The 18,692-nt window shown below is 42.7% G+C and overlaps 1 protein-coding gene across 2 annotated transcripts; it reads left to right on the top strand.

Moving 5' to 3' along the window:
• Nucleotides 1-4,399: 4,399 nt before the first annotated feature.
• LOC111263646 (uncharacterized) lies at nt 4,400-18,069 on the top strand. 2 transcript variants are annotated; one of them, XM_086969733.1, is made up of 3 exons: nt 4,400-7,012; nt 7,177-7,279; nt 10,623-18,069. In XM_086969733.1, the coding sequence occupies exon 3, from the start codon at nt 13,177-13,179 to the stop codon at nt 14,056-14,058; it is 882 nt and encodes a 293-aa protein (XP_086825859.1). In that variant the 5' UTR covers nt 4,400-7,012; nt 7,177-7,279; nt 10,623-13,176; the 3' UTR covers nt 14,059-18,069. The 2 variants fall into 2 exon arrangements, with proteins under 2 accessions (XP_086825859.1, XP_022694678.1); XM_022838943.2 differs by having other exon boundaries at nt 4,400-7,279.
• Nucleotides 18,070-18,692: the final 623 nt, after the last annotated feature.

The following is an 18,692-nucleotide window of genomic DNA, read 5'->3' on the forward strand; positions in this document are numbered from 1 at the left end:
CTAGGAGAGCAGACTTATATCAGGGCAAACCTAACGTGTCGGCCTCTCTTCTAATTACTAGAAGAGTTGTTTCACCGTATTGTTATGGTTATTTTGAGTAAGCCTATTTTCCATACCCTTAATCGTTTCTCGCATGAGAAACAAAGCGCTATCACACAACGGCCATCAAAAATGGCCTCATCTACATGTAGTCAGAGTCTAGAGAACGGAGGTTATCCCAGGTTGTTCTAGCGAGGTCACAGCAAAGGGAACAAGTTTCTCCTGAATCAGGATGGGTCAGTTCTCCAAAGGAAGACCTTTAAAGTCATATGCGTCGACGAGCCAGATTAGGGGGCAATAAATTTTATTGTAGTAAATAATGACTTGTCTGAGGCTTTGTTTTTCCTTTTTATCAACACATAGACTCCGCCTCCTATTTCAAAATTATCCTGTGTAGGGGCTCGACAGATGACGTATAGTCAGCTATGCAATATTATCCATCTTGCGGAAGCCTTCAAAAGTAACTATTACGGCTAGTCAAAGCCATTGAAGATTTCGATTCACACTGTTTATGATACCATAAGGAAGTCACAGATCGCGCCGATCAGCTGTAATGTAAATATTAGTAGGCAAACTGGGTGGCGGCAGTAGACAATTCCACAATGGGATGAGTAGGTGTGTTGTATTGTCTGCTAAATATGTTTTACACAGCAGGAAGACAAATCGGCGTAATTCACGATCGCTTGGACGGCGCATACCCGAGGTAACACTCTGGATGTTATTACTTGTATATTATATTAGAGCGAAGCCGATAGAGCGCCGCTACCTGCAGTACCCTCCGATGCCCGACTGACGTGTTATGGTCACGTCGTTCGTATTGGGTAACGCAAACTCATAGGCTGATCCGAGTCAAAATGCACCCATACCGGACGACGGGGTGGAGATTACTCATTTCGAAATCGAACGCTAAAAAGAAACAATATCATGTTATGGTAAGCTTATGAACGTTTTGAAACGAGAAATACGATATAAACGTGTGTTATATAAACTGATTTTTCTAAATAATTAGAACTACGTCAAATGTTGGTAAATTCACATATATGCCGCAATTACGTGGGTAAATAGGTACTGTGTTCAAGGTAGATTCCGATAAGTAAATTTAGAAACTTTCTTCATTCTGTATTTCGCAAATGAGCAGTTACTTAATTAAACTATACTAGAAATTATTAATGGTGACCATAAAGAGAGGTCTTGTCAGCAGTATGTTTGCCAGCTAACCAACTAATTGAATTGAATTGAGCTTTCCAGCTAATTATATGAAACCTGTTTAGTAATATTAAGCTAAAATTGTTGTTATTGTCAAATAATGATGATTTACACTTGAATTAAACTGAAGACAATAAGGCGCGTCCATGAACGGGCATGGTTTACCCGTGTACGTATATATATGCAGTGGCTTATACTTATCTTCTATGATGCATCTACTAAGGGTACGATCAGATTTCGTGTTTCACAGGTATACCTAGTGCATTTTTTTTGCATTTTTCTAAAATTTTTTAATACAATTTCACTTTACTGTTTATTTGGCCCTTCGCCGACTATTAGCCTGGCGAGGATCTGGAATTCTATTACGTTATTTTTGATTATTTTGTTAATTGGTCAGAGGGAAACCCACGCGAGGTAACGCTTCAATTGAATTGTTAAGGGGTTTTTGGGAGAGGTTCGTCTTTGACTGCACCTTATAAATAGAAAATTCAGGAGCGGTTAATTAATCACGTTCTCGTTAATGTTAGGCATTGTCCAAGTAGACGGACGCCTAAAGCCAATACCGACTGGAAATATGAACTCGCTGACGTGCTGACGTAATCATACGCACATATAAACAAGCACACATAAACCGAATGATTTTTTTTGTCTATAAACAACAATTCAAAAACACTAATGTTATAAAAATAGCATAACAATTGGATTCTGTAATAAAAGCGGATCTGTCTGTCGTTTTACGTAAACTTAAAGTGATTTACAATTAGGTTGTAAATTTAAATCCAAACAAGTAACGGTCACGAATTGGTAAGCGATTAAAGGAACGAACGCTTCGTAGTTACGTTTCAATGGTCGTTGTAATATGAATATCATAGCCCCTCTATGGGGCCACAGTATTGTTACACAAACGAACGCTTGTAAGTGCAGCGGTAAGATTAGCGGACCAATTGAAAACTATTGCAGGTAACATTTGACACTGGCTTTTATTCAAAACTTCCTATTTGGACCTTTCATTGTTTCACCATCATGAACATAATACAATTCTACTCATCGCAGTGTTCCACTGGGAGTTTAACCAGTTTGGCCTGCATTAAAAGCCAGCTTTACGTTACGTTTGAATACAGTGATTGATAAATCTTCATATTGATCTTGGTGGCTCTCTTCAACAGAACACGTTGAATATTTAGCTGAGCCAAACGCAACAGGTGGTGCCGCAGATAATCGCCACGTAATGGCCTGTTTTTTTCTTTTTAAGGGTAGAATGGACATCCGGCCACGCTATTTACGTCATTTGTGCTGGTTAATCATGAGACCCCGCAGTGGATAATATGCATAAAACTACTGCTTACTGCCTAACAAAACTTTTCCTTCAGAACAAAAAAAAAATCAGTGATAGCTGCCTCCGACGTCACACAAGTACAAATATATGAAACACAGAATGGTATAATAATGATGACGATGGTAGTCCCGCTTTATCGCTATAAAATTTCTGTCTAATAGCTGAGTTAAGTGTCATCTTCTCTAGCCTTTCTATTCATCGGATAATGTAATTAGTTTACTTAACCTTTTTTGATACGAATCAGAGAATTCCTCAAGGGATTTGCTTCTATACGTCCGCTTCTAGTTGCGAAGGTAGACATTATAGGGCATAAAACGTTCACTCGATATACACTTACGGCTCAGAAGAGATGCGATCATTTAGCTAATATAATCTGCGTCGCCCTTCGACGCGAAAATGCATGTCCCAGGTGGAACTTCGTAAAGTTACTTTTTTGTTTGTTTCCATCAATTACATTATTTTGATATATGATTAGGCTACCCTTTACCTCTCTTCACCGATACAATTTGGTTTCTTTTTAAAACATTGTTATCGGAACGAACAGGTAAAGATGTTTGGACCGTACGACCACTTGAAGCAAACACTACTGAAACCTGCATAGATCGGTTAAAGTTTGCTCATACCCTGTCGAAAATCCTTAATGTTGCTGTTGCCCTTTATTTTTTCTAAATCGATGTTCCATTGAGAACCAATCTGAAATCGTCTGCACATATTAAAAACAATTACTCACTACAAAACCACTTCCATTTGAAAAACGTTTCGTTTGAAGTAGTCCTTCATAAATTTCCATCCAAATTGTCCTTGTGTAGCTTGACGCCTTTTAATTCTTGACCCAGCCCATTTTGAGATCGTAATTATTTCATGTGCTTCCTGTTCGACCAAATTATCCTTTAATGGCATCTGTGTCATAGTTGACGAATATTAAGCTCTAATATTACCGCCTCCACCGCAATACCACCTCATAATGAAAGGAATCCATATTGGCGTGAAGGGGATCGACGCAGCGGATATTGCCGCTGTATCCGTGTTAGCGAGCGATCTAACTGGCTCACTGATGACTTCTTTCATTTGTGTTAAACGTCAGATTATCAGAACACTTATGCAATGCTGATGTTAGTGCCATTTCAAAATTGCGGGCATATGAACCGTCGCGGGACCTTAAGGTGTTCTGTCTATCACGTCGCTCTTTCTGGTAACCTATGTCGGTAAGTATGGCCGACTCTTTTCTTTCAGTGCTATACGCCCGTACAAATTTATGGTCTTTGAAATGCGGGAGGCAGGAACGAGGCGGCGCGGGTCGACCGAGAAAATTGAGATTAAATGACCTGACAGATCCTGTAGCACTGTATTTGCCTTGTACTGGACAAATTAATGTTGTTGGCGTTGCTGTTCTTTTACTTTCTGACAACAGATAAAGTCCGCATAGAAACAGGGCGATATCAGAGCGATGCCGAGACAAGGTCTAGCGTTCTATATGATTATCCAGAACAGTTGATCGACATTTGCCGCAGACAAACAGACACATTATAGTATTATCGACATATTTGGAGGCTCGTGGTAATCACCGCTGTGCGTTTCGTCCTTGTTACCATCAATAACGATAGTGTCTATTGTGTCCGTGGTGAAAGATACCTAGCAGTGTAGCAGACATTCTTGTTTGTATCAGCCCCGCTAACATCGCTTCCCTTTCGGCGTACTTCTTTCAATGACCATTTGCTACCTGTTAATATCGCCAACGAATAGTGGTAATTAACGTCCCACTCTAGCGTCGAACGGAAGTGAAAAAAAAACTTATATAGAAATGTCGAAGAAGCTTATAGAATGTTTATGCGAACGTACTAGAAAATTACAATAGTATTCCCATACAGATATAGTAAATAGGTGACAAACTCTTCTATGAGAATATGTCGAACTTTCGTGGCGTTAAGTTGTTTAACTTGAACCAACTCTCTAGCATTGGTCACGCTGTTTGTTCGTTGACATCAGGACAAGTTGTGAGGTCGAAATTTTTTTTCGCTGGTCCTGGTGTCCGACCTTACAGTTTTTGCTAGGGTGTTGTGCTACGGCATTTTGCCGTAATAGAGCTACATCGTAAGTGGGTAGAAAATAAGAGATAGAGGAAAGTTTCAGCCTTTTCGTCAAGATAGATTTGCTTCCAAGCTATCTATTTTGTATATTTTTAATGCAGAACAGCAGAGGAACCACACTGCAGACTTGAACACAGCGACCTGCCAGTTCCAGTCCTGATGGGCTCGCACGTGCATGGCCTTTTATTGACAAACTGGCCAAGAAAGTTTTGTTTATCATTTGTAGAGAACCTGTGTTTGCACAGGTTCGCATCCTCGCATGGTCGGGGCAGGAGTAAATCTGTTTTTTGATATGACGATTACCAACTCAACGAAACGAATATCGTTCACCTAATTCACCAACATATTCTTGACCTCGTTTATTACTGAGATAAGAATGAAATTCTGCGATGCTTTACCATTACCTACATCTTGAGAGATTCTGCAAATACTTAATTTTATATAGTTGGTGCTTCCATTTGATTTGACAATCGTTTACTCAGGTATAGCGATAATAAAATCGTGTCGAAATCAGCATCGTTAATTTTGGCTGGGGTACCGGTATAACATAAGTATCTAAACCTTAAGCAGACAACTAAAAAATAAGGAAGTTAAGGCCTGGTGGAGTGATTGGGCTGGTGTCTTACTCAGTATTTCATTCTCTGACAAGCGGTGAGTATTTATTACATCACAAGGCCATATTTTAACTTCAGTGTTGTATTAACCGTATCAGCAAGTGTTTGTTATTGACGAAACGCTTGTAAACCTAACGAACAATGTAAGCCGGTAGATTAACTGGCAAAGGACAAGTAATAAATGTGCTGTTTAAAAATGAAAGCGATAACATTGTGCTTAGCATGCAACCTGGGACAGTCCTGCTACGGTTGGGCAATTATTAATGTTGGCCATTCTAACGGTGGGGCTTTAAGCATGCTAATTGCGTTCCTGTTTTGCGTAAAAAAATATAATCCGCTACCGTGACACGACTTTAATTTAAATATACATCGACTGCGCAGCTCTAACCAATTATTTTGCTTTAATTTATGTATATATAGTTGGAACCAGAATTGTTGGTACAGAGTAACAGATGGTAGAAAAGGGCCCATTGCTTTTTTCTGTATATGTACTTTATACATACTTTATATATATATACTTTATACAGTGGCTCATTTTACAAATACGCTGAAAACTGCGCCCCCGTTCTTACTCAGATCTAATTTGCATTCACGAGATGCACTGAACAGCTAGGTTTCATAATTATTTACACATGGTTAGCTGATAGTTGGCATCTAAATAAGCGTAAACGACGGTCTCTTACAATTGAGCTAATGCCATCGTCACGCCGTAAGCACATCTTCTCAAATGGCACATCTTTATTGAGCTGAACTTAATTGCCGAGCTACGTACATTTATAAATAGAAAAGCACATGCTGGACGCGTGCTGACGCCAGGCTGGCAACACTGCTTCTGCAGGGCCGTTTAAAGGCCGAACTTTTCTGTTCTAATTAATTTTCATCGCCACGATGACTGTTGTGACGACGGTAACGATTTTATATCATGACAGCTATTATCATGGTCATAACTACAGCCATTGATAATGTTAGTATTCTTGACTTGAAATTGTTCCTTTTCGTTTTCTTTCCCAATCTCTCCTTTCCGTCGGCGTCTATCCTCTGGAGCATTGCTTCTCGACGAGCGGAAGTTGACCGTAAACACCTTTGTGCATCGCCGTTTGACAGCTATCTGGCTATGCGCGACCCTGCCGTAGCGTGCATCCGCGATTGTTGCCGTTACTGATAGCGCCTACGATGATCGGCCGGTCTGTCGTTCGAAGTTGTCAGCAGTAGACAAGCAAGCTAATCCCGCTAGCCATTCGGTGAATCAAAGCCGGCAAAGTCCTGGCAGCACAACACAGGCGCCATGCGGTTGAGGGCGCTATCCTGTCTATTCGAGGATTTCGCGTAGTCCTTCTGGCCTACCGCTTACCTGCGTGTCCGGCCGTCACCAGGAGACGAGTAACTGCTGCTGCTATTGCCTTCGTGCTGATGTTGACATGGCAGCATCTAGACACCATCATCTAGCGACATACTCAAGGACACGCACATACAGACATTCCCAAGAAATCGTGAAGTCAATAAGTTCAACCGTAAAACACAGGCCAAACGATAGGTATAAACCCAACGTGACGTACACAAATGAAACGGCAGCACATCGTCTGCCCAATGTATCGCATTCGACAACGCTATTCTGCGGCGTCGATATTAATGATTCATTTCTGACAAAAGAAGGGAGGAAGCGGCGTGCGACCGATACGGTTCAGAGCAGGCAGTTGTCTGGTCAGAGAGAGACCTGCTCAGCGTTATAGGTAAGTCAAAATGAATTGTTGTGTTCGAATTGTGAGAAATACGAGCTTTGCGTAGCTATGACGGCTGATAATAACGTTGTTGCTGCTAATGCTTGTATTACTTCTACTGCTAACGCATTTCGGGTCTAATCGCTCTCATTCGTACTCGTGACGCTTGCGGATAGTTTACCAATAACTTCACCGGCAACCCCGTCCAACAGCCGTTAACGTTGAGTTGCTCTAACATCGGACCAGCGGGCATAAACTTTGTAAGTTTACGTTAGCTAGGTAAGCACTCATGAGCTTCTTTGGGTGACATTTAACGCAGCGCGTACACAATTGAAGCATTATCTTCTTATTGTGATATATTCACTAGTCTTGCTACTATAGGTTAAGCAAAGATAAGTGATACGACAAGTGTACTAATATAATGGGCAGGTATTTATCTCTAGTATTATTACTATTATCAGTGTTAAGAGTTTGATTACGGTTTAATATTAATTGCGGTAAACGAATCGAATAGATGAAGGGACTGCTTGCCCTTCAGAACTGCTTGCCCTTCAGACGGTAGGTAACCTGTCGTAGAACGACCACCTAACTCGTAGTGGGTTTGTGTTGGGCGAGTATCGACGAGCGTTTTAACTTGAACAGATTCGCTGATCACTCCGTAGGTAAGCTACAGTCACAAATGAATTGTATGGCATCAAAAGCAATTAGATGCCTGTACATTGACGGACAGGATCCGGCGATTTCTATCAGCAGCTGCTTAACCTCTTTACTCGTCTACGTATGATGAACGCTTGAGCATTACGCATTACGCTGATTGAGGCCGAGCGCATTAGGTAATGCTAACTTAATGGTAGGAGCAATTGTGGTGGTAGTTAACAAGTGTCTACCGCAGGCTCACGTAATTAACTTACGAACACCTCTCTTTCTCTCTCTCTCTCTCTCTCTCTCTCTCTCTCTCCATAACAACGCTTAGCGGTAGTATTAGCCGTTGACCTCAACGTTCATTCCAGCAGTAGACAGATCAGAATCACTCAGTGAACGCTGGCTATCCTCAAACCTGGAAGATGCACGCTTCCTTTCGTGTGGTATTTCCGAGTGTATAGTATGTATCCGCGTGTATTTAATGCGTTCGAGCACGTGACGCGTGAACACGACGTTCTTATAATGATCTCGAATCACCCACTATCGTAGAATTACTTCCGAGAACAATACCAGCTGAGGCAAGATATGACGCTGATGTGAAGTCTTAGATACAGAACAGAGAAACCGTGTATAGGAGCACTAACCAAAATAACTATTACGGCCATCGTAAGTCAGGCTTCAAAACACGGATACCATAAAAAGTAGCATTTCGTAACAAGGAGACCACTTTTCAAAAGTGATGTCCTTTCTCCTCTTTCCGACATGCCATGTTACATTAGAATTTTCGATTTGTTCAATCCTCATAACAATGTGTAGGTAAAGCGTAGCCTAAGACGCACTAGGTATCAGATGACGAGTTGATTTTTTCCTTAAGTGCAAAGGACATAATCCACTGCAAGACGACGATTTTTTTTCGCACTTTACGTAACGTAGAGTGAATGCGGCCTAAAATTCTATTTACATAGCCCTCAGCACCATGCCACATTTCTTTAGACATGATAAATGCGAGTAGGTATATGGAGACCTTCTCCGCTAAGCGAATGGGTAAGAGTAAAGTGGTATATCAGGTATTTTTTAACCGTCCCAAGGTGTATTCTATATATTCCTGCAATTTGCTTGTTGTAAAGCTGTGAATTCGTTCCTGTAAGTTGAGTTCGCTTGTTACGGAGAGTATAGCCATAAAAAAAATATGCTAATTGAAGAAGTCAATTATAAACGAAACAGGCATTTACAACGATGTAGAGCTTTACCTATTAATTTTTCCAAGTTTATACAATGTCGGACATTTTTGGAAAGTATATTTCCGATGAGAAAAAAAATCGGTAAGTGCTATAGTGCCGACACAATTCAGGTGTCGACAGAACTGACGCTGACTTCTCTAGGACAATAGGAAGTAGTAAGCACGATAGATGGAATTTGTAGTAAACAGCCAATTTTTGATACCACGCTCGATTTGTTAGTGCAAACATAAGTAATGGTTAATAAACTTCCTCTCAGAAATGTCTATCAATACAAATAAGCTGTGTGGAAAATTTAGACACGATGTATCTATTTTTATTATTTTCGCGCCGTTTGACATCGCGTTGTCCGACAGTTCCCACTGTTTTTTTTTGACACAGAGAGAGACTCACTTGACGGAATTTCAGTTTCGTCTTAATCTTTGTATTCATAAACCATGGAAACTTCACTTATTTGGCTTTGCCGCTCCGTCGCCAACATTTGAGCGTGCGTTTTTACCACAAAGTACTTAACGGGTATCCTTCGAAAAGATAACGAGGCATCTTATCAAGTCCCACCAAAACCGATTCTGGGGAGTAATGTAGCTACACAAATCATTTAGTAATTTGACAAATACGTGAAATTGAAGTCTTTACTACATTTTAGCAATTACCGAAATAAAATATGGACGACGATATCGAGGCTGTATAGGCACAGGGCCACCGCTCAGTCCTTTTTCATATGACGCGAACCTTAATATAGGTTTAAAGATTAGTACGTTATTTTTATAGCTTTGCTCACATAATTTACGCTTGCAGAGTTTTTCGAGGGACTGTTCTGTTCATTAGTGGGGGCTGTGAAGCTTAAACTCGGGTAGTTTCGACTATTTCATGCCTATAGCACAACTTTCAACGTATAGCTTTTACACGGCCAGGCAATGCTAATTAACCTCGCCAGATTAAATTGCGTCGGAAATTTATTTTTGCCTGATCACCCGTCGTGTCCAACAGGACTCACAATCAATTAGGACAAAGATCTCCCATAAAGATGATCCATTCGAAGGGACATTCGTAACGGAAAGATACGACTTAGTGAGCGTTAACAGGTTCTGAAGCAGATTAATTTATATCGCGGAAAAATCAAGGAATCTTGACGGACGACCGCTCATAGTACCGAACATGACCTGAATATGAACTAAATAAAATGTTTAAAATGATCGATCTTGTAAAGCCATGGCATAAAAAATAGAGCGTCTACCAAATTTCGATTCCGCCCTAGTGACGTTTAAAACACTGTGGTCTAAGGCAAAAAGCTGGACCTTATTTATTACTATTACCATATGGGACGATATAGATTTGCCCAGCTTTTTGCTTGAGCAATGATATCTAAGAAACGATGCTCATTTGGACTGGTAGAACTACAATGGTAGTGAAAAGATAAACGATGTAAAAGTTTCCTATACCATGTGACAGCTACTGTGACCTAATTAGCCCATAATGATTTCACTCGCATGTTTGACTCAGGGTTAATATGGAAGCTTAGATTATATTTAATTAGCCAATGATGCATATAACCCCGAACCGCTAACGAAGCACTGGGCTTGAATGATCTTTAGAAGTCGCAGGACACCGACGTTTAATTTTGTTTGCTACTTCACCTTACCTTAAACGGCCTTTTCAATATAGTCCCGTTACTTAGTCACGTTAACCTTTAATGTCCTTGTGTTTGCCGCCCCTTCTCTGCATTTCTCTGCTATTTACAGCAGAGATACCAGTTTCAGGTGTGCTCCATCATTTTAAGCGTGTCAAATAGAAGCAAAGAAGTAACTGTCTTAACGACTACTGCGTGAAGGCAAAAATTATCTCCTGAAGTAGCCACAAGAAGAGTCCTTGGTGCTCCGCCGCCCAGCTCCCCCACAGGAACACCTTCGGCTGCTTCCTGCTAGAGAGCAGCAAAAGCACTTTTGGCAGGTACATTTATGTAGAGAGAGTGCCATCTTGGGAGAATGTGGAGCTACCCTAAATACTCACCTTCCGTCTCAACTACTTTAGCCCACATTGTGGCTTGGTGAATTGCTCATAACGTCGAGTTGCGACTACTATGGATACTGGGGCAATGCTGACTTCAACGCAGTTATCTTTGCCTGGAACTGATGACTGATCGGCACCATACTATATAGATGCTATGCTTTCGCTATTCTGAGGGGCTCCTTCGCTCGATCGGCCAATAGACAGAGCGGATCTGTAGGCACCCACACAGCGAGATTCTTCATCATCGTTGAGCTTTGATTTGACGAAACAGTAGCAACAACAACAAAAAACGCACGAGGCTTCCTTTCTCCTGCTTTTGTTGTAATCGCCATTAGTGGCGAAAACAACAACAATACTGGCTGAAAGAAGAGAAATAGCAGTAATAATAATAATATCAACAGCAGAAATAATAACGCCAGCATCAGCGGCAGGGAACGTAGTAACAGAAAAAGGGACGAAAAATAATCGAATCTCAGCGATCTGAAGTCTTGCAGCACCGGAATCATGAACATCATCATTCTATTTATCCAACAAGATCCAACAAATCTGAGAACTGCTTTGCTCTGCTCTCTGTAGTCCTGTCTTTCGTAGAAGCTCTTAGCAAACAGTTCGCTTATTGTTCGGAATACAAAGATTTATTGTGCAGGAACTAACAGGGTAAAACAAAGAAGAAACGGTTCGTTCCGTTTTATAGCAACAGCTCGTGTGCGCAACATCTTTTCTGCATTGACTACGTGTGCTGCTGGCCAGTCTTGCCTGCTGGTACCAGCTGTTATAGTGCTACAAGTTGCAATATTTCTATTTTCATCATCATCGACAAGATCACCCCATCTCCATCATCATCATCATCATAACTGTTTTTGGATTCGGTTAAAGCCGCATTATCCGTTGTCTCTCGTACATCTAATGGCCGCCACCCGCGTGTCTTAGTTGGCGTCGTATTGTGGATGAATCTGTTCACCATTCCTGCCGTCGCCGTCGGCACGGTGTTCGCTGTGTGAGAGTTATGCGTGTGTGTATATCTCATGTGATGGGTGTGTGCCTCTACAAATCGTCTGCGTAGCGGTAGCAGGAGAAGCAGGAACGCTTGTTTCCTTCAGCCGTATTTGTGCGTGAGCCGTCTAGCGCGTGTCGTGTTCCTCAGTTCGTTTTGTTATTGCCATTTCTCTTTATTCATTGCTTGATCAATACGTGCGTACGCCTTTTGTCTATGGATAGATATTTGTAGTGTGCCTAAAACCTGGCAGTGTTTGCATCTTTACGTCTCTCTTAGTAAACGGCATGTGTTACTGATTGAATGTCGGTCAATCTGCCTGCCTGTCCATCCGTTCGTCCTGCCGTCCGTCGATCCGCCCCATCATCGTGTTTGTCGCCTAGTATATTACTGAAAGCCAGCCAGCCAGACAGACAGACAGCTAGCCGGCCGGCCAGCCAGTCAGTTAACTGGCCGTCTGTTTGAAAGTCTATGCAAATCTTCTGCTCGGCTTAACTTCGGACTGGAGTGTTGCCGTTCGTGGTCGTGCTACTTCTGCCGCTACTTTTGCAATTGCTATCGTTGCTGTTGCCCGAGCTAATGGTCGTTGGCGCCGCGGTGTTGATTGAGCTGCGGTAGACGCCTTCTCCCGGCAGCAAGGGCCGTGGCCTTCCCTCGCCTCGCCAGCAGTGGCATGCATTGCACACGATCGACCATTTTGCTCTGTCGCTCTTCGTAGATCGAAGTGTTTGTATTCTCGTGTGTCCGTGCACCTCCAGACACTCGCCTTCTTCCGCCATAAACTGTGTGGACCAATTCGTTGTTGTCCTCGTTAACGCCGTCCATTGTCAACTTCGTCGATTGGACTTAACTAGAGCGGTAGCCGCGGTTATACCCACCCAACGAAACGGCAAAAAGGCTACAATTATTTGGCGCATATACGTGTCGCAACTAAAGCTTTGACAACTGCAGTTATCATAAAAGATTCTTTGTATTGCCACCATCGAGAAGTGAAAGCGATAAACAGTACCGAGTGCTACATATTATCTATGCACAGCGGATTTTCTCCCTATCGGACCATTTAGCAGGCTCAACGTCAAAAACATTCACATCCGACTGTGTTTGTGTCTGTGTGTACGTGCGTGTTTGTGTCAGCTAGCATCAGATATAGCGCTTCATAGGGCAGTGTTAATTTGGTGATCAATATAGCCTTCCAACTTCCAAAAGTTCGTGTATCGCACGACGAGACGCACACTGTAATCTATCCGACAGGTGCTTGCCAAGTTCCAATTAGTAATCTGCCACATTTCACAATGTACCACCGATCACTAAACGTTCCTCGCTCGAGCCGGGACGGCGGAAATGGAACGACGGGCGGCAGCGGTGGACGAAAAGCACTCAGCATTCTAGAACAATCAGGCCAAGCATATTCGACGCAATCAATACTCACAGCAATGGAACGCTTCGTTCGTTCAGTGGATAATATGCATGCAACCATACTTGTTCCATCAAAACTACGGGACATGCAGTTGGATGGGCGGGTACCACCCCCGCACCCGATCAAGGCCTCGGATCCGCATTCGTTCTACAGCGTACTAAATGACGTCAAGGACGAACTCCTTTGGGGTCCTGGCTCAGCACTCCTAAGTAGCGAGCACCCCGGCCAAAGCCTGCAGCTCAGTCGTCCACATTCGTCTAGTCACCAGCCACATTCCTCTGCACCCACGCCGATGTCGACGAACTCGTCGAGTTTAGGCGGTTGTAGCAACAGCAGCAGTAGTAACAGTTATCACCATAATAGTATGAGTTCGTCGCATCCGCTCGGGCTGGCTACCAGCGGACGAAACCACGTGCTTCGTGCCCCTTCGGTGCTCGGCCTTAAAAAGACCGAGAGCTTTGGTTCGGCCGGATCCGACCAGGACACCGACAGCGACTCGCTATCCGAGTCGATGCTCACTGACCCCGAGATGCAGGGCGTTCTCAAACAGGTCTCCGGCTCAAAGACTGACTCTGAATCGTTATCTGACACGACCGGCTCAGAGGAGGGTCGCGATTCCCTCGAACACGGACGCCATCTTGCGTCGGCGTTCCGACACCACCTGCAGGGACTGCACGTAATCCTGCACCAGCTGGCCGATTCGGCAGACTATCTAGCTGCGCGTTATCAACAAGAAATTGAATCAAGCGATCACTGACAGAATGGAATGGGCTTTCGTCAGTCAATGGAGTTTTGGCTTCGGGGCGGCATCCTCATCCTCGTCGTCATCGTCGTCGTCGTTGTCTCATCACCGCACAATTTCCAGACGACGCGAGTTCACTAGGCTTCTGTTTTTAGAGTAGACAGAACCCTTTTGTCTCTACCCGCTTGGTTGGCTATCCTATACCCAACCTTGAAAGTTAACTTCAGCTCTGCCCTCTACGCCCCTCCGCCCTCTACAGTGCCCTTAAAGTGTCTGTTGTTCACTGTCGTACCTTCAACCAAGAGAAATTCCGGCGAAATAATAGCAGTAGCGGTATTTTGGAGTACTCTGCTTTCCCCCGTTTATTATTTTTGTATATGAAGCTATCTATACGATACGACACAATGAAGCAGTTCGAGCACTGCTAACTACATGTAGCAATGCACCAGCGACCGCCGCAATAGCAATGACAACAGCACCCTCACGACCGTCACTGCCGATGTTGGAGCCGCGGTCCAACGCACTAGCAGTTGAAGCAGCGTAAATAAAGGAAGGCATCTTTCAATATGATTCGTCTTCTTCCGATGAAAAGCGAAATTTGCTATGTTACTGTTGCGGTCGCTACCGCCATCTCGGTGCGGCTGCTGAAGCGCCAACAGCAATACACCAATACCTTTTTGCGATTCGTAGGCTTCGTTGTGACTCTTGCCGCAGTCATCTTCTTCGTTGTTGTTCGTCTTCACGTCTATCAGACGACGGCTTCAACATTCGACTTCGTCTTCATTTTCAGCGGTTTTCTTCGGTGCTGCCGCTATTGCTGCCGTCATCACCGTCGCCGTCGTTTACTCCCTAACGACGTGAAGAGGCCGCGCATCTCTGCCGCTGCCGCCGTTTGCTCGCCTGCATGCCTGTCTGCCTGCCAGTCAGTCAATCAGCCAGCTGCCTGCCTGCGTGCCTGTATGTGCCTGTTCTTCAGCAGTAGCAAGCAGCGGCAGTAATAGTACTAGCAGCTGCTGGACCTGCATCAACTGTCCAAAGAATCCATCGATGATGTTGTGAACGCCCCGCTACGCTTTTAGGTTGTCTCAGCCGCCATCGCGGCGGCAGTGTGATGAGATGCGATGCGATGCGATACGATGGTCGTAGTTGTCGCTGTCGTCAAATAGTTGTGGTCGTAGTGAGATGGTAGTATTAGATGCAGCAGCGCTTGTAGTAGAAGTGGTGGTAACGATAGTCGTTCATTCATTCATTCGTTCATTCGTCCGTCCGTCGTTGTGGTTGTAGTAGACGTGATGGCGGTGGGCCTCGCTGATGCTAGAAAAAAGCAGCAGAACCAATATTGGCGATGTCGGCAAATTTGACAGCGGCGGCGTCTGCTCAGTCTGAAGCTGCAGCCATCGTTGATGCTGATGCTGATGCTCTTCTGCAGTTAGCAGCAGCGGTTCTTTTATTAGTCGTTCGCGTCGCCATAGCAACAGCCGCCGTCGTCGGCTCAGTTGATCCACCACGGAAGGAGCTCTAGTGACCTGGAATCATCCATTGGGTCTGGCGTGCACAACAACGCTCACGTTGGTTGTTGCTGTTCCTTGCAACGTCCAAGTGCGACACCACGGCCCCACATCCATTCCGCCACACATCTGCAGCTACATCGTTGTTGTTGTCGTCGTCGTCGTCGTCGTCGTCGTCGTTGTTGTTGTTGTTGTTGTAGTTGTAGTTGTAGTTGTAGTTGTTGTTATTGTTGTTGTTGTTGTCGTCGTCGTCGTCGCCGCTTTTGCCAGTCGAACAACACCGAAGATTACCCACTCCGTTTCCCCTCAGGACAAACTCCTGGTCAGCTTCGCACTCGTCCAGAGAGTGATCACACAGACGTCGTTCATTCAGTAATTGCATGTAACAAACGAAAACGATCAACGAACTATAATTATTCTACAGAAGACCATACCCAAAAAGAATTACATAGCTAGAGGGCTGCCGTATTTTTTTTGGTGTTTTTACCCGTTCTAAGAAGACAGTGAAAAAGTAGCTCAGCTAAAAGAGAGAAAGAATCAGGCTACAAAAATCAATAAGGACATTATGATTAGAGATTTATCCGGTCTTCATAAATCCATTATTCAAAGCAATATTTAGGAATCACGATTAAAACCAGAAGGAATTAGAAAGAAAAACATTAGCGTGAATGTCGTATTGGTTCTGCAGAGTAGCGACCATTACCTGTGTGATTTAAAACTAGCGTTTATAAACGAGGTGTAGAAAAACAGAGGGATGTATAGGCGAATGATGCGGGGCGTGCTAGTACGTCAGGTAACCGTGCTCAATTGTATAGAGGAGACAAGGAAAAAAACAGAAGTTTTAGAAGAGGGCTTCCGAGCTAACGGGCCGGCCCTGTTTCCACAGAGACTAGACAGATGCGAACTGTTATTTTTATGAATTATATATATATATATATATATATATGTATATATATAATTAGTATATACGACTATTGTTACTATGACGAGGATAATGAGTGTGAGTTTATCAATTTTAACGGTGTTCTCAATAAGCGTATCAATGTTGTTCCGAGTTAAAAAAAAAAAAAAGAAATCGCCAGCACGGGCTAGCGGCGCAGATAAATGTTAACGTTGTTCAATAGTTGTTATCATTATACAACGAAGCGTATGTAACAAATACACAAATCTAGCGACAAGACCAGCCCAATGACCAGCGCGTTGGTAGCTGAAAGTCGAATTGATGCCTGTACGATTGCGAGGCAACGGCATTTTGCTTTGCCGCAAAAGTAGCTGACTGCTACAATTAATCAGCGACAGATAATTCAGACTGACTTGATTCAACGATACGAACCCCAAACAGATACACTACAATCAATACACACGTTATACATAATAATTACATATGTGAGTGCGCGCGTATGTGCTTAACACCACATCGAACTAACAAATGAGAATGTTGAAGGAAAGGCGAAATGTAGGCCATCGTAGACCATGGGCAAACGCATAATTCAGGAGAACAGGTAATCGTTGGGATGATTTCAAACGGAAAGGCTGGAGACAATGTATGTTGATCTGCGTCCAGCCGACGCTTGAAGGACGTTCGTAGGTCGAGCTGACAGGATTAACACATTACCCTGAGGACACGTACGTTCCAGTCTTCGGTTTAGCTCAGCCTGTCGAGGTTGGCCGACGACTTCCGTACGTACGCATATCGAGTAGGCTTCCGGTGAACGTCAAATAGAGACCTAACTAATAAACGTAGCTTTTTCTAGGACGGATGGACGGATATCATTTACGATACATATAATGGATAATAGTTAATAACAAGACGAGGACGAAGAATAATGAAATAATAAATCGACAAACGTGAGAACGTGCGGGTGTGATGATATACACGATTGTTGTTGATCATTAGCAAATACATGTTCCAGAAAGTGTTTCCGAAAGTCGGCCATTACTACTAAGTGTATTTAGTGGCATCATGTATAATAATGAAGATGATAATATTAATAATAATAATATTTAAGTCTGCCTTATTCACTTATATCGTCAAAACCAGCCTGCGATCAGGCTGCATGTCCAGTATTCGTTAATAAAGGGTGTACATTTTGCCCCGATACATGGACGGCGTGACAAAAAGATGATTGTTTATATAATCCCGCTTAGCATACATTATGCTACTGATGTTACTACGGCAACGGTTTTCAATTGCTAGTACTACGTGGGATATCTGCTAACACACGCTGATGTTGCCTGTAAAGTATTCGATTTTAGACGAAAGATCGATGGAGGTTGTCGAACGTATTAACTAATATATGCAGCGTATTGAAATGGGTGAATCATACAAAAACAGAATCTTAACGAAGATGAAGGAGACAATAAACCACCTATTGTGTATAGTTTTTTTACGTAAACAAAAATTTCAATACTGAAACAATTATTGTTGCATGACCATATACTATTAAGGCAAGAAGATGTGCGTACCTATAAACTGGATAGTGCTCAACAAATAAAACTCTTGTTTGGCTTAATAACATTTTATTAAAGCAATTCTTTAATAAACTGAGGTAGCCAAATATATTTGCTTTATTTAAAGGAATTGAAACTTAGAAGGATAATGTTTGTCAGGGACCTGTATAAAGTTAAAAAGAAGTACTAGTTGACATTTCAAAATTAGCAACTACCAATTCGTGGCACTTGCTAGCTTTTCGTTTTTACGATAATACAATAAAACCTAAAAAGCCAAGCTGTAGCTAGAAGGCGTAAATTGTCGTAAAGTTAATTAATTATCACGATAAACAATCAATGATGTATCTATTTTCCTTCTGCGCATATCTGCCCTATATTTTGTGCCTGTATATCCACAACTGTGTGGCAGTATATATTTATTTGTATTAGATCGGAAAAAAAGTAGAAATCTTTGTCTACACATCTACTTCGAGCATCTACACTGTGTATTGTTACCTCACTGTGCATTGCTTGTTTGGTGACCTTGTGATTTACACACTGTTGTTGTAGCCGTCTGGGTCGAAAAGTTCAGCTTGCGCCAACAAAATAGTAAACAAACAGACAGCATTACGGTGAACCCAGCACTACATAGTAATAGAAAGTAGAATCACACATGTAACACGTTTTTCAGTATTATTTATATATTATACA

Source organism: Varroa jacobsoni, unplaced genomic scaffold (assembly GCF_002532875.2).
Source record: "Varroa jacobsoni isolate VJ856 unplaced genomic scaffold, vjacob_1.0 scaffold_780, whole genome shotgun sequence".
In the NCBI taxonomy this organism is placed as follows: Eukaryota; Metazoa; Arthropoda; class Arachnida; order Mesostigmata; family Varroidae; genus Varroa; species Varroa jacobsoni.

Bases quoted from the DNA above. Each gene is read 5' to 3' on its own strand.
- LOC111263646 (XM_022838943.2), top strand. From the start codon at position 13,177: ATGTACCACCGATCACTAAACGTTCCTCGCTCGAGCCGGGACGGCGGA.